The following is a 16,077-nucleotide window of genomic DNA, read 5'->3' on the forward strand; positions in this document are numbered from 1 at the left end:
CCCGCACAGTTGTGGAGAAAAAGGAAAAAACAAAAAAACAGACTCAAATTTGGAGCATCAGAAAGCTGCTGGATTTGTTCAGCTGTTCATGAAGCCGCTGCCTAAGGTCTTAGGGTCCTTAGAGAACATGGAGAACATAGAGTGTCCTCAAATTAATTGGGTAAAAAAAAAGTTCTGAAAGATGACAAAATGATTTAAGAGAGAATGTAAGGTCTGTCCAAACTGAAAGAAGTTTTTGCTGTTACTATCACTGGAAACAAAACTGGGCCCATATAGTGTAGCCTAAGAAATGACTGGCAACTCACATTCCCCTCCACTAAAATAGAAATGAATATAGGCCTTGAATACATTGAGCATATCTAGAGGACATTGCTATTAAAATCAGGACTTTATTATTTATGGTTCATTAGTTTAAAGAATGAATAATTTGTGGGTTTAGTAAATAGATACATCGTGACTTGAAAAATGTTGACCACCACCAAAACATCCATTATCCATTGTTTTTGTATTGCTCTCTCTTTGCCTGTCTTTGATTTTCTTTTTCATGTGTTTGGACTGACATTCTCGATTAGCCTCCAGTATTACAACAGCATAAATCAAGCTGACTAAATTCAATTCAATATGAAATGTGAAATGTACTTCCCCAATAATTATTGATTGAAGCTATTTACATCATGAAATCCATATTTCTAGCTACTTGTTGACAAGACCTTCATCCCCTCCCAATTTCTTCTAAGTTCCATAACTTTCTTCTGACAAAAGAAGCATGAAAAATATTTTTCTTATTTTTTCCCCTTCTGTTCACCAAGATAAAAAAAAAAAATAAGATGCACAGGTGTCTGCAAGTGTTTAGAATACCGTTATTAAAATGGAAATGAAAGCAAACATGATCCTATATAAGTGGCAGCTCACAACTTGGATGAATATAGTGACTGACTTCAGTATCCAATGACAGCAACTTCTGCTCAAGCCAAAGGGAGATGGTCTCTCCTTTGGAGCTGTGGCAGATTCGCATCCTGTGATGTTTGGATACAGTCCTCCTAAATTGTAATGCATTGGCTCACCCTATGTGTAAATAAATGACTGTACTTATTTAAGTAAGCTTCTTGTTGTGTGTTGTAGCACTTTTAAATGGGATGCGGGCCATTTTCAGTGAAGGATTCTTAAATATTGTATAAACTTTTCATGTCAGTTCTCCATGGCCTGAATTCTAACCTTCAACCTTGTAAGAAAAAAAAAAGTCACTAAAAACTGTTCTGTTTACTGTGATTTAGACTGTGATTTTGAGCCACAGCCTTGAGCTATTACTGCTGTGCTGTGGAGCATCCCCGGGAGCTGTTTATCTCTCTGAGTCACAACTCCTTTCCTTTCTTCTTGCTCTGGGCAGGAACAGCAACTTATTACTGACCTCAAATTTTATCTCAGGCTAACTCAGCCACACAGCTGAAAAGTAGGCTTAATGTCATCTGAATTGGAAGGGACGTGTGAAATAATTGCCCTTTTCTTCCTACACAATGGTCCCAGAACCAGGTAATACGTAGGACAGCCAAAGATTAGGTACCTGTTTTTTGCTGGGCTGCAGAGCACTCGCCACAGGCAAGTCCATTGATAGACGAGATCTGGGCTCTTAGACAAAAATATCTGTAGATATTTAAAAGGATATTTAAGGCTGTTTATAAAAACAGAAACCTATTCCATTACCAGGCTCACACATGGAGCTGCAGTAGTACCTTTGTCAGCTGGACAGTGCTCAGTGCCACCACAGTGGTTGTGCTCAAGTGGTTCTGTATGCACACAGGTGTATGTGAAGCTTATGAAGAACTGTGGAGCTGGCATCAAAGCAGAAAGCAGGAACAGCACAAACAGAAATAATTTATGACTGTGAACTGCCCCAGACATGAACACAAATGGGAGTCATCTGGATAAGAGAAAGTTCGACAGTTCTTTGAATCAGAGCACTAAATAAAGACGTGCATTTGTGGTGCTCCTGGAAGGACTCTGCTTCCAAAAATCAATGTAAAGATCTGTTCAGCCCAATATGTGGCATTTTTCTCCCCTTCTCAGACAGACTAATTTTACCTAGAAACCTGCTGTCTGTATTACCTCTCCTTTTTTCCTGTAGATGATAAGGCATTGTCCCAAACTAACCTAACAACAGCAATTAGAGAGATGGATTGTCACTTTAGGTTACTTAGACAGTGGTTAAAGTTGATAGAGGTTCAGGCTGCTTCTTTGCAGATGGCCCACAACAGAGCAGTCCCCTGAGAAGCCCAGCCAGAGCTGCCGGGCCCCAGATCACTCCTCAGACACCAGGACGGCGGCCGCAGCATTTGTTTCTTCATGAAGATATCTCACATTTGCTTCTCTCCATACTTCTCTGTCCCTGCTAGACAGCTGAAAGTGTACACTCAGCACAGCCAATGTTCTCTCTCACACAAAGACAAGAAATACCATTAGTGTGTGAATGATGGATGAGGTGAGCAGTTCCTGTACCCCTCCCATTTTGTTCAGGGGTTGACTGTGAGCAGATACTTGTCTCCTTCCCTCCCACAGTCCATCATGGACCCAAAGGTTTGACCCTCACTCTCTGCACACCACTCTTCCTACAAGCAACTGCTTCCCAACAAAGGCTGCGGAATTAGGCATAAGGCATTAGGCATATGACAAATGACGCTCTTTTTGTAGACTGTGCAGATCCGGAGGTCAAACACACTATTAATAATTCTCTGACTTTTTAAAAGCTGTATTTCCTCCATTTGTTGGCAACATGATTTGAAAGGTCTGTACAAGCCACTTAAAACAGCAGCTGAACAGAGGCATTTCAGCACTGTCCAATATTGATTTTTGTCTCTAACTCGTCTCTTTGCTCAGACTGGTTTCAATATCCGGTGAAGTTTAAGTGAAGATACTTCCAATCTCGATAGCTGTGCACTGCCATTTGATACTATAGGTAAGCCAGTCATATTTTCCTTAGTAATATGGTTTGGCAAATGGCAAGAGTGCCAAAAAATCTCCATCTTAGACCACTGCTGCCTACATCAAAGAAAGGCTGGGTGAGGAACGAATGGAGGCGGGCTGGAACAGGGAACCCAGTCACCAGGCTGCTTGCCAAGCTGAACCTGTTCCAGAAAAAAAAAAAATAATTATAATTATTATTGTTATTGTTAATAATAATAATAATAATAATAATAATGGACACAATATAGAGCTGGTACAGCAGATTAGATTATTTCTGCCTGGAAACAAGGAGCCCCAAAGAACAAAGACCTTCAGTAAATTCAACAAACTAGCTGGTGTGCTCCCATGAAACAGAAACTTAAAGGAAAAGGGCATTCAGGAGATTTAGCAAATCCTAACCAAAAGCTTAAGGACACAAGCATATGTGAAACATGAAGACATGAAAGAAAAATAAACATTGTAAGCATTGGTTTAGCTCATCATGAGAGTGACCTGAAAATTAAGACATTTTCACACTGGGGAAATTAGGGCAAATAATATTGGTTACAATAGTATTGTGCAGTATTTGTGGGGGCAACAGACAAAGAGAGAAAATGAGATCTTGCTAGAAGAGAAGAAAAGATGGTAAGGAAGAACTCTATTTACACTATAAAGAAAAACAAACAAACAAACAAACAAACAAAAACAACAACAACAAAAAAAGGAATGAACTATTTTTCTGCTTTGTGAGGAGGGAGAGAGGAAAATGATGCTCAGAAGGCTGAAGTCCTTCAGCCTAGTTTTTTCTTTACCTCATTAAAAAGTCTAAAACAACTCAGACTATACACAGAATTTAGAACTTATTAAGAACTTAGGCTAGCAGAAAGCAGAAAAAGAGGTTACATGGATAAAATATTAATTTTCGAATCATGTGAGCCTTGTAAAATTCACCCGAGTGCCCAGGGAATTGGGTAACGCAATTTCATAGCCATGAGCAACTATCTTTTAGGAGTGATGGAGGGTGAACGAAGTTCCAGAAGACTGGAAAATGACCTCTCAAGAGATATTCCAGCCATGGTTACCAATCCTGTAAGAAGAGGGGAAAAAAGGTAAGACTGTGACTTACTGATTTGTAGTTTCTTCTTTGCCACAATGTCAAAGCAACTACTTGATATTCTCACTATAGGCAAACACAAAGTTTTGAGAACACGAGGTCAGATGGGATCAAATCAAAGGTCCATCTATCAAGAAATTGTCTCAGATAGTAGCCTACAGCAGATACTGATGTATCTAAGACAAAGTGTAAGGTCAGCATGTACCGGCATATTCTCTCAGCAATCAGAAGCTTAGGGACTTACAGAGCTAGAGTCTTTGCATCTTTATGTTAATAGCCCTCCATGATCTTTAATAGTCCTTTACAATTACTAATCAAAAGATCTTGAGTGCTGTCTTTGTTACATGAAATAAGAAGATAATATATAGAAACTGAAAATAGCCGTGTACTTTCCACTACGCTGATTTTCAGTAAATATATTTTTGTTCCCAACTTGGATATATTATCAAATATACATTTATTGCATGAACAGCTCATCTTTGAGAAAAGCAATACCAAAATGTCAGGACAGCTACTTGGTATCATTTACATTTGAGCACTTACTCTGGCTACTTTGTCAGAAGCTGCTTCATGCTATATTTGAACCAAATTTATTTTAAGCTGTAAAGAGACAAAAAAACAATTTCCTCTGGATGGATACACTACAGTGGAGACTAGTGATTAAAGGACTTTATTTACATTTCTACCTGATCAACATCTTTTAGATACTTCTAATGGGAAGAATTGATTTTTTTCTTTACAAAAGGGACTTAATCAATTTTGCTTCTGGAAATGTTTTATTCAACAATAGCTACGTTTCCCTGAATACACATCTGTCAAAACAGAGCCTACTATTGGAAAAGAGAAGCCTTTTGTGCTGATATAAAGATACCTGCTTTATTATTTGAACAAAAGCCTATTGATTTTTTGAAACATAAAAAAAGAAGCTTACAATAAATCAAATGCCTTAAATGTGCAAAATCTTCCCAAAATTCCTGCAAATATTAGCAAAATTTAAGTTGGGTTGACTTTGCTAGGAATTTTTTTAAGTGTTTTGTACTTGAATGGCTCCTAGGAAATGGTATTTGTAATGTCATTTTTCAAGAAAAAAAAAGTATATATATACATGTATATACTTGTCATCCCTTTTGGTTTCATTTATTTTAAGGGTTTTGTGATGAGTGAGCTCTTTTCTGTAGTACTGGGCTGTGACCTAAGAGGTCTTGGTTTCTGTTCTCAGCTCTCCAGCTGGCTTTCTGGGTGAGTCACTTCATCTGTAAAACAAGGGCAGTATGTGTCCTATACACTGCTTTGATACCAAGGTGCAGGAGGCTTTATGTAAACATTATGCATCATGCCACAAGAGATCCCACTTCTCAAGCAGCTGCATACATTCAGATGGAAGCACTTTCAGAGATGGTCTGCAGGTGAAGAATAAACATGTGTTTTAGATTGCAATGCCCTTATTTAAAAAGACGATCAAACACACACACAGTGCAACCCAGTTAATGGTAATACCTCAGAATTTTTACCACATGTAAAGGTGGAAGAGTCTACACAGGAGAATAAAATTATTTGCAAATCTTTAATACAGCAAGTTCCCAAAAGTATTTTAACTGGATTTATATTGAAATCTAGTAGGCAATTGCATTATTCGGCTGAGTTTCTAGAAATGGTAGGACATTGATGCTAACACAAACAAATATTAGCTGTGTACATTTCAAAGAGATTCTTGACTTGTCTGTTTTTATTCAAATGTATAATATCCACAAATTCATTTAAGATGGTGAGAAAAATCAAAGAATCAATCTTGTAGTTTCCAGGATTCTTGACCTTGCCAGGACTTATGCTCAAGAGAAAATAAGTCCTTGTACATACTACATATGATGATGAGTCCTTCATCATTTTAAAAGATAAGATTAAAAAGAATCCTGTAAAAACAAGTAAAAAAGAAATTAATGTTTGCTTTCAGTTAGAAAGCCTCCCAGATCTTTAAGCTGATGGATTGTCATATCTATAAATACACCTACTCTCTTAACCTCTTAATAACCATGGGTTGTACACCATAGACTATATCTGGCATGAGTGCAATTTACTGCAGTCAATTTAGTTACCTCGGGGACACATTTATTACTGTTATGGCAGCAACAGCCTGAAACCCAAATAGGGAGTGGGGACCCTAATGCACCAGGTACTCTGGAAACTCATAACAGAAGCAGACAGCCCCTGCTCCAATCTCAATCCAGAGTCATCGGCAGTGCTCCCACACACGTTTTGATTAACACGACAGCAGCAGGGAGAGATCTGGTCCTGTCATGCAGTACATGAAAAACAATTTTGGAAGGCATGACCTGCATTCCATACACTCATACCGTATTTGGGTGGGAGCAGAGGCTGGCAAGGGTGGGTGAGGTGCTGAGCTGGCATGTGCTGGGGTTTTGGGAAAAACAAAAAGCACAAGCCAGGAGCAAGCCACGGCATGGCTGGGGTGAGGACATGGTCCCAATGTTGCATCGTGCATGGTTATGGCAGGCAAGGTCTCAACACCCACCTACTCCCCCAGCCACCTGCTTGTACAACCCCAGCTGCCTCCTCCTCTCTATTTTTTGGAAATATCGAGTTAGGTGGGACACCTGTGTAGTGAAGTTTTAAAGCCTGTATCCTTTGGCACTTTCTGACTGATCAGAGCTCAGTGAAGGGCAAAGATAACCACGGCACCAGAGATCAGCTTTACAGATTTTTATTTTTTAATCTTTACAGAACGCTGTTGCTATTATAATAAGGCATCAAATGCACAATCAAAAAGCTCACAATGAACTGTGATGTTTCACCCTTGAGTGGGTAAAAAAGGAGTTTTACAAGATTAAAGCCATTGCTTTCCCAGTTGGTAAACTCGATATTCATTACAGACAGATTTTTAAAAGAATTACAAAGATTAAAAAACTGTAAACATATCAAAACCAGCAACAACCCAGCATAGCTTCCTAGGAGAGAGTTTTGGGTTTCCCTGCTGCGGGTCAGGCCTTGGGCTGGCAGTGCAGAGGCGAGGCTGGCTGGGTGCTTCACCACAGACCTTTCTAGGGGGCAGAGTCCCACAGCACAGCTCTCAGCAGTTCCCAAATGGCCCAGCCTCTGTCACAAATTTCTGACTGAGAAAAAGAAACTGAGAAAACCGGTCCCCGGGGAGCTGTTTCAGCAGCAGAAGATACAGGGAGGAGCCCCGGCCAAGGCCTCACGTTCCCTTGGTGGGGAGGCAGAGCCCTGCCCCACGGGCTGGCAGCCCCGCTGACATGTCATGAGGTAGAAAATGGGCAAACGTCACATTTTGCTGTGAGGGTCAGTCAGGAATAAACTGTTCCTCCCCCGGCACAAATCATGGTTTGTTTCTAGGATGCTCCAAGGGGTGCCTAAAACACACCTGGTATGCCCTAAAATTCACAGCCCTCCATTGACCCAGGCAACAAGTTTAGCTGAGGTGATGGAAAAATACAATTTTCCTTACACTTGTACCCTAAAAGCATTTACATTTTGATTAGGGGAAATCAAATTGCTAGGGTGTATGAGCAGGCAGTTAATCTCCCTCAGCCTCAGCCTTTGGTACTGCCATTTGTGACCATTTGTGGACACTCATCCACTAGGCAGTGGACTAATACATTCATTTCCCACAACCAACCACCAGACAGCAAGCGTTTTGGTTTCTCTTGCACTGTACATCATTAGAACCTGAGAGTCCAGAGGTTTTACATCACACCACCAACCCATATAGCCTTCTCGTTTGTTTGGTGATCAGAGAAATGTCCTGAGAGTTTTGTCTACTGAACTCCTGCACTCTGTCCTCTAATTCCTGCCTTCACCTCTTCTGTAGCACACTTTAACACCAAAATAAAGAAACTGCATTAGTTCTGCTTTTTTATTATTCCTTACACCTCTGTGGTGTATATTTAGATTATTAGGTTGACTTACGTTTCCTTAAAATGCTCAGGGAAAATTTGAGGGTTCATTTAGGTATTGCAGGCTTATGATCTGTGACAGGCATTTTACAAAGTGTCAGAAAACTTCTCACTTGATAATAATATACTGACAGTCTGGGGAACACGCTCTTTTCTAGTGCTAATAACCAGCATTAAGGCATGCCATGGTTCCTACAAGAAATCTGTGATCCTTACAGTGTTAGCTGTCATCTTTCTGCAATTATGGAATGTACTCCAATTTTATGCATATGTATCATTAAAAAATAAAAATAATGGCTCTCAAAACTGCCAGCCTCAGTTTTAGAGCTTCTGCCAAGTACAACGTTTCCCATTAGGGGTGGGAAGCGATGAAAGGGTTTTTGCCCCCCATGACATCCGTCCTCTGCCCCACAATGTCTGCTGCCCCTGGCCAGGCATCGTCTGCCCTCCTGCTTGGCTCCCCTGCAGTTTTGGAGGTCACAGCATTGTTTCCTGTCCTAGGGCCAGGGCAGGCAGCAGCACTGACCCCACCACCCCACTTCAGGTGGTGTTAACAGGCCCTGCAGGCAGTTTCCTCATACCCGGGAGCAGGCAAAGGGCAACTGATGAGGAGCCTTCCTCCTCCATGTCTTATTTCTTGGGCTATTTTACTCCACGTTCTCACTGATCCCAATGGGCTGAAGGTTTCTCCTTACATATGTAAGCTCTTCTTTTTCACCCTAGAAATTCAATCCTAAATCCCTGATGACACACCCAGACGGATGTAAGCTCTCCTAAGATGACTGCTGAAATGCTGGCCACTGTGAGTTCCTGCCCTCAGACATGCTCTATATCATGACGTAACTGGTAATAACATCTACTAGGCAGTAGCACTGCTGAATAAGGCTGCTCCTTTAATTGCCAGCTAACACTGAAGTAAAGCAGGAGTTAGAACAGATAACATTTAAGTAGCATCTCTTTTGCAGGGCCAAAGTTAAAACCTGATATATCACGCTATTTACAGCGACCAAAGGCATGAACCTGGAGCAGCACAGGTTCTCCAGCTCTCTGTTGAGGGTACCTACACGAGCACCCACAACCAGTGAGCACAAGGGACTGAACACAGGCAAGTGCCAGGCACAGGCATGTGCCTCCTGACGTGAACAAAGAGGGCTTGAATGAGATGGCAGAACAGTCTTCGGTCTTTTCCTGCACAAGGACCCCACATTTCTACCTGCCACTCGTGTAATTTCTGCAGACTGAAAAATCCATTTTTTGGATATACCATAATTTGGGGCACAATTAACACACAGAAGACAGAAAACAGGTGGTCCCCCTGGCACACGTAATGATGGCTGGGAAGGGACCATAAACAGTCTCATTCAGGTGTAAAATACAGTTTTTCCTCTCACTGCTCTGAGTCACACCAGCCAGTGTGCTCCAACTCTCACATCAGGCTGTCCTCCCAAAATAGAGCAGGGCAGTATTTGTGACCTCCACCAGTCACACTAGACTGAGAAGGAAACCCAGAAGCCCTGGGAGTTCTGACTGGGAGAAAGCGATGTCAAAAACACCAGGTCCCAGCACCACCTGAGCAGGAGGATTTCTTGTTATTCTAAACCTCATGTTGCCACCTCTTCCTAAGATTGTTCTCAGATATATCACAGCAGGAAAGAAAAAGTCTCATTTGTACAAGATTTTATATTCCCGATGTTTGAGATTTAAACATGACTGACAAGGCTGTGACAGTGAAACAAGTGTTTCTACTGTGACTCTACAGCCAGGGTCTGTACAGACAGAGCTCTTCACTCATGTTCAGCTTTGGTAGGGTCTAGGACATATATAATATTAAGCACTGTTCACTAAGAAATAACAGCAGTGCGTACAACAATCCTTGTTGTTTTTCCCAGCATCACAAGAACACCACTCCACACAAACACGCTGATACTAAAGTAAATACCATCAGCAGTACAGGTTTTTGGCTACTTTGCTATGTAACTGTGAATAATAGCATCATGTATTCTTGATCATACTCTGTTTTAACTAAGTCCTATGTCAGACAGTCCACCTGTCTGATATTTAACCTTTGTATTTCCTGACAATGTATTTTTTATAAATAATTTGGTTTATATTGAACGAGCCCCAGAAGCTCCATCCTGACCTTTTCTTTCCGGTTATGAGAAGGCTGGCAGCCTAGTGACATAAAACTGAAGTTTCAAAAGGACTAGTGTGATGCAGACAGGCCCAGTATAAGCAAAGCCCTTCAGCTGAGCTTGAATTTCTTCTGGCATCCATACTGAAGGAGAAGTGTTCAGTCTCTGCATCCCAATGCTTTTTTACTCTTTGGGTCTTTGAGACTCCAAACAAGAGGTCAGTGAATTCAAGTTATGGCAGTTTTCATACAAAGACATCTGTCCACCAGGAACTAAACTTCTTTTATATGGGCTGCTATAGCTATCAGAAGTTAATGACTATCAATCATGGCTAATCTGAACTGAAATGGAACCACTGACCTCAAGTTGAAAGAACCTTTTGTCTCTTACCAATACCATCATGAGCCATATGGTTCCCTGCCCTTTGCCTTTTATCTTTATATTTTAAATAATCACCACCAATTGTACCATTGTCTGAAAATATGCGAGATTTGTGGTAAATCATGAACAAGTGGTCTTTTTTTCCATTAAGTCTCATTCACAGAAAATAAGGGATCAGCTTAAAGTTAAAGGATAAAAAGCATCTCTCATAATTAAACATCAGCCTTGCTATTTGATTATTATTCCCACTTTTTAACATGACATCAAGTAGGCTGTTAGTAATCCCTCTGAAGACTGCAGCAATTAACAGTTTCCAAGGTGTCAAGGTCACTCCTGTTCTGTATGGGAATAATAAGAAAATTATATAGGCAAGACACCAAAGGAATGTTTTATGTTAGGATAAAGGAGTTACCTACGGAACCTACTCACCACAAATCTCTTTTTATTAAGTAGTTTTCATTATTTCATATCAATTGCATTTTCTCTGGCATGTTTTCCCTTTACAACAAGTGCTCATATACTGTTAACATTCGATTATAGAGCTTAAGAAAAAAACATTATTGTCAGACAAATAAATGCATCACCAGCTATCTTTAGCCACATCTGTTTTCTTTAATGAAACATGTTTTCTCATAGAAACGCTGCCTTAAAAATCATGACCACTCTAATTATCTATGGCAAGCACATCTTCCTCAACTAACGACAGCTCGAGCATATTATCATTTGCACCAGACTTCATTCTGAAATTGAAAGACCCATAGAGCTTCGCAGACTCCTTGGAGGATGCAAACCTGCTCCTCCGGTACAGCTCCCCTTTCCACATGGACATCATCAGCAGGCTGGAGAGCACCACTCCCCCCAGGGTTAAGAGACACAGCCCAGCGATCACACAGCGGTCCAAGTGAGCCCCGATCCTGGCGCTCTCGTTCTCCAGTCTCTCCATCTCCCGGGCAGCCACTGTGTTGGGATCCACAGTCACGTCTCTGGGTACCACGTAGGAAATAATTACCAGCAAAATCCCGCTAATGAGGAACAAAATGGCACTAATGAACCCATAGTCCACGGATTTCCCAGCTGCCGCCTCCGAGGCCGTGTCATCCTCCTCGGAGACCAGCGAAGGGGAATCATGAACCCACTCGGGTGGCAGCTCCCGGCAGGAGCGCTGCTGAGGAGCATCCCGACAGCCTGTTGGACTAGGGGGACTTCTTGCGTGCTCCAGGTTCACATTCTCATCCACGTAGGTGAATGACGTCTCGAGTTCCTGGGCACAGCAGCAGGCTTTCTTCTTCCCTGCATCCCCTTCCCCCGGGAGGCTCTTGGGCAGGTGGCAAGGCTGGGAGGTGCTGGGGGGTGCCGGGTGCTCCCAGGGCGAGGGGCCCGAGGCGGAGGACAGGGGAACCGGGGCGGGCTCAGCCACGGAGCCCCTCTCTGAGGGCTTGCAATTCCTTTCACAGTGCAGGGCTGCTACGGCAGAAGCTGCTTTGGGGTCCACCTCACCCCTCTCATGCTGCTGCTGCTGTTCATAGGGAGAGGAAGGCAGGCTCCAGCCTGCAGTGGTGCCCAGGGACCCCTGCCTGCTCTCCTCGGCCAGGTAGAGAAGCTCCATGCAGGCCATCGGCCTCGTACCGGCGAGCCCGGACTCCTGGGCTACTGCATCCTTCAGCAGGCGCTGCCCCTGACTCACTGGAGCGGTTTCATGGTACCGGAGCCGCCGTATCCCAGAAATCTTCTACTCTTTCAGCAGCGTTTTGTTAGGGACATGGCTTGTGTCAGCTGTTAAATGATTAAACAAATCCCCTCTGACGTTCATTTCTTTTCAGTCTGCAAATGAAATAGCAAAGGGAAAAAAAACAAACAAAACACACAAACAAAACACAAAACAACAACAAAGCCAAGCCCGACAACCTCCTGATGGTACGTTAATAAACCAAAGAGCAGATAACACAAATATAATACATCAGTCTCCCTCTCAACTGCTCGAGGGGAGATGGCAAACACAATTGTTTTAACCACGAACTTAAAACTGCAATCCGCTTGCAGATCCAAAATCTATTAGGGAGTCTAATCAACCTTTGACACCGATATCCAATTAAGGCAGTAAGTCATCTACAGAGCACGGGGTAACCCGAATAACTGCAGAAAATGTCAGGGGGAAAAAAAAGGCATCTTTTTTTTTTTCAGCAGTAAGTAACTTCCCCTCTCCGAATTAAGGATTTGAACCGCAGACGCACAGACTAATTAGAAAGAAACACGCAAATCCCACGCAGCCCCCTAATCCAGGATCTGCATTCTCCGGTGGAAATCTGATAATCCTACGGGAAAAGCAGCGCTTTCCTACAGCAGATCTCCCGTTTGATTAAGAGCTTTGGGAATGCAATTCCGCCTCGGAGACCGGAGGGCTCAAGGGCGGAGATCGCTCCCAGTCCGCAATTAATTCATTATTCCCCCCCTCGCAGCCCAACTCCCCGCACCCCCGGCGCAAAGCCCGCACCGCCCGGGGGATGCGCGGCACCCGCAGCACCCCATGTGCGGGGCAAGGCAGGCGGGGCGCGGCGGACACACGCACACGGGGCTCGCACATGCACACGCGGGGCTTGCACACGCACACGCGCGGGCTCGCACGCCACCTACCCCGCCGCGGCCACCGGCAGCGCCGAGCCGAGCCGAGCCGGGCAGCGCCGTGCCCAGAGGAGGCGGGCGGGCTGCGGCTGCGGCACGCTGGGAGTTGTAGTCCGCAGCCGGGAGGGTGGGGGTGCCTGGCCTGGCAGCCCCCCCCTTCCACACACCCGCCTGGTCCCCCAAAGGAACCGGTGTGCATCCTTCAAGGATGCCCGCTGCGGGTGTCGGCACGCACGGGGTGGTGTTTCCCTAACCACGAGAGCTGGCGGTGGGCTGGACGGGGTGGTGATGATAACGCTGCTTTCACGGCACGGCGAGGGGTGAGACCTGGAGAAACGTTCTCAGCGCTGCCAGACTTGCAGAGAAATCTCAGGAACACATCAGGCTCGCCACCCGCCGTCACGCGCTTTCTGTGGCAGGCATAAAGGGAACATTAAAAACTCTGCTGGCAAAAGGCACAATAAAAATAACGACCGGTTGGCACGGACCTTTGCTGACTTTTCTTGTCGGTGCCTTCTCTGAAGTGATGAACTGGGATGTGAAAATAAATTGTGGAGCTGAGATGAAGGTTTATCGGAGGACACCGGGCTCTGGGGGGTGTGGAGGGAAAGACTTTCAGTGTGGAGCTGAAATGAGGGGGTCCGTAGGAAGAAGAGGGGAGCAGCACCTGCCTCCCTGGCTACCGGGGAGGAAAGCAGGGGCACAAGGTGTAAAGCAAGCTGGAAAGAAACCACCCCAGGCAGAAGAGAGGACAGACTGACTCAAGGAGTTGTCCCAGCATGAGGGAACATGGCAATTCCGTGTAATGACTCTGCCAGTTCTGAAACACTGTATTAGGCGAACAAACCAATGTTTTGAGGACAAATCCAGCCGACGCTCAAAGACCAAGCACAGAATATTCTAATCTTTGTGGCAATAGCCCTCATGAATGTCAAAACCATCAGGACACGGCAATAATGGGAGACTCCCACAGAAGAATTTTTCCCCAGTGCCCATCTGAGACGGCTCAATGCTTTGGGCTTGCTTGGCCCATGTTATTGAAGCAGCTCCAGGCCATGTTTCCATTAGCAGAGCACAGTTTCAATGCATTGAATGCTGTATTATTTGTTCTTTGAAGAAAAATTGTAAGGAGAAAATTATGGAACGGGGAAAAGAGTGCAGACTGTCCTTGGAGCTCTTTGTAACACCCTGTTTGAAATAAATAGAAAGAAGCAAATAAAACCTAATCAAAGAAGCAAACAAACAAGCTGATCTACAAACTGTTCAAATACTCTAAAGCAAAGCAAACCCAGAAACAAGCGCTCTTTAAGGCTACAGAACATTTCTATTTGGGAAACAGCAGGATAGGAATATACAGCGGGCTGCACCTGCCACATCTGACAGACAAGTCTTAATTAAGTGACTGACAGGAGAAAGCTTGGTGTTCAGCCCCAGCAAAGCAGCCTGGAAGAACACAAGCACCTCTCCTGGGCCTCAGCACTATCTGCCAAGGCCTTGGGTGGGCAGTTTCTTCCCGACAACCGATACAAAGGCAGGAAATTATTGTCAGAGCACAACAAATGGCCATGTCATTGATCCTTCAAAACCAGGGAGCTACAACACTTATTCTCAAGCATTTGCTAGAACTGCAGTTATTTGTTATTTACCCCCACACAAACCTCTTGCTGAGCAGCCACCCACTCTCCCTCCTATTGTGTGCCAGTTTGTATTGGGCATGTATATTAATTTGTTGCTAATAATTACGGTTCCACAAAGTGAGGAGCAAATGGAGAGGGAACCACGACTCTGTCAGTCCAAATGCTGGTTAGTCTCTTACATCTTCCCAGGTGACGCTGTATCTTATTTGCCACCTACAGTGACTGTAGCGAAATCATTGTCTAGTCACACTCCATAATTCTGATATTTCTTTTTCTTCCTTTGGATGCAAAGAGTTAACAGCATTTTTGCTTAAAGAATGTAAGTGATTGTTGCCAAAGCTCTGAGGTGTGGAGGTGGTAAGATGAATGCATAGCAACACATACTCTGCAAACACAAATACAGCTGGTGAAAAGATTAATCAAGCAAGGGCAGGAAGTAAGAACATTTGTCACGGAAAAAAAATGGCCACGTAGAGATAAAAAACAGAGTGATGGACACACAATGGGACAGGAATAAAAGACTGGAGTAGACTGTCAGCATTGATGAGCCTTGTTCTCTCTGTTGCAGCCTACCACATCATAAAGTCTTTTCAGAAACAGAACTTCACTGTGGTAGCAGCACAGTGAGGGTATGGGATGTGAAAGCATACTAATAAAGGTGTCTTAGTTTGGATACATGGGGCTGAATCTAAACCATGCTCTAGACCTGCTTGGGAGCCTTCTTCCAGTTGGCCCAACTAAAAATGAGTCTCTGAACTCTAGTTAAAAGTCATCAGGTAGATGACTTTTCTGTGCTGGGTAAACTGTGCTCATTGTAAGACTGGAAGAAGGCTTGTGAGGATCTAAAAGTGGATTCACTCCATCTATGTTTGTATTTGTAGGGCTAAGGGCCACAAGAGCCCTGAATAAGTCAGGGAAAACAGGCAAAACTGGAACCAGTTTTCTGAGTGATGCATCCCATCATGGGGTGATGAAGGATAGGTTTAGAAATATTCTGCCTGCTCTTACCAGTCCAGGTAATCTTCCAGTGCTGGGTGGGTTCCTCAGTGAAGCATTCCCCCAAACACTTTTTTTTTTTTTTTTTTCCTTTGTATCCCTAACTTTCAGTGGAGTCCTTTGCTGCCCTTGGGTTTGCAGAATCTTCAGTTCCTCATCCCACATAGTTACAGGACCTCGGATCCCCATGCAAGTGCTGCAAGGCTGCATAGCTTCTAAGATAAGGTGCACTCCAGCCAGTGTGCCTCAGAGCACAATATATTCAGAGAAGTCTAGGGAGACTGTTGCATAAACTTTCCATTTTCACTTGAATAGAGCTTAATGCTGAATAA

General features: G+C 43.7%; 1 protein-coding gene across 2 annotated transcripts; it reads right to left on the reverse strand.

Moving 5' to 3' along the window:
• Positions 1-11,085: 11,085 nt before the first annotated feature.
• Positions 11,086-13,461, reverse strand: TMEM74 (transmembrane protein 74). 2 transcript variants are annotated; one of them, XM_084512122.1, is made up of 2 exons: positions 13,125-13,461; positions 11,086-12,266 (listed from the first exon to the last, which is right to left on the reverse strand). In XM_084512122.1, the coding sequence occupies exon 2, from the start codon at positions 12,106-12,108 to the stop codon at positions 11,158-11,160; it is 951 nt and encodes a 316-aa protein (XP_084368248.1). In that variant the 5' UTR covers positions 12,109-12,266; positions 13,125-13,461; the 3' UTR covers positions 11,086-11,157. The 2 variants fall into 2 exon arrangements, with proteins under 2 accessions (XP_084368248.1, XP_084368247.1); XM_084512121.1 differs by having other exon boundaries at positions 11,086-12,314.
• Between the last annotated feature and the right edge of the window lie 2,616 nt (positions 13,462-16,077).

The sequence above is a fragment of the Aythya ferina genome, assembly GCF_964211825.1.
Source record: "Aythya ferina genome assembly, chromosome: 2".
NCBI lineage: Eukaryota > Metazoa > Chordata > Aves > Anseriformes > Anatidae > Aythya > Aythya ferina.

Coding starts and splice junctions, on each gene's coding strand:
- TMEM74 (XM_084512122.1), bottom strand. CDS start 12,108: ATGGCCTGCATGGAGCTTCTCTACCTGGCCGAGGAGAGCAGGCAGGGG.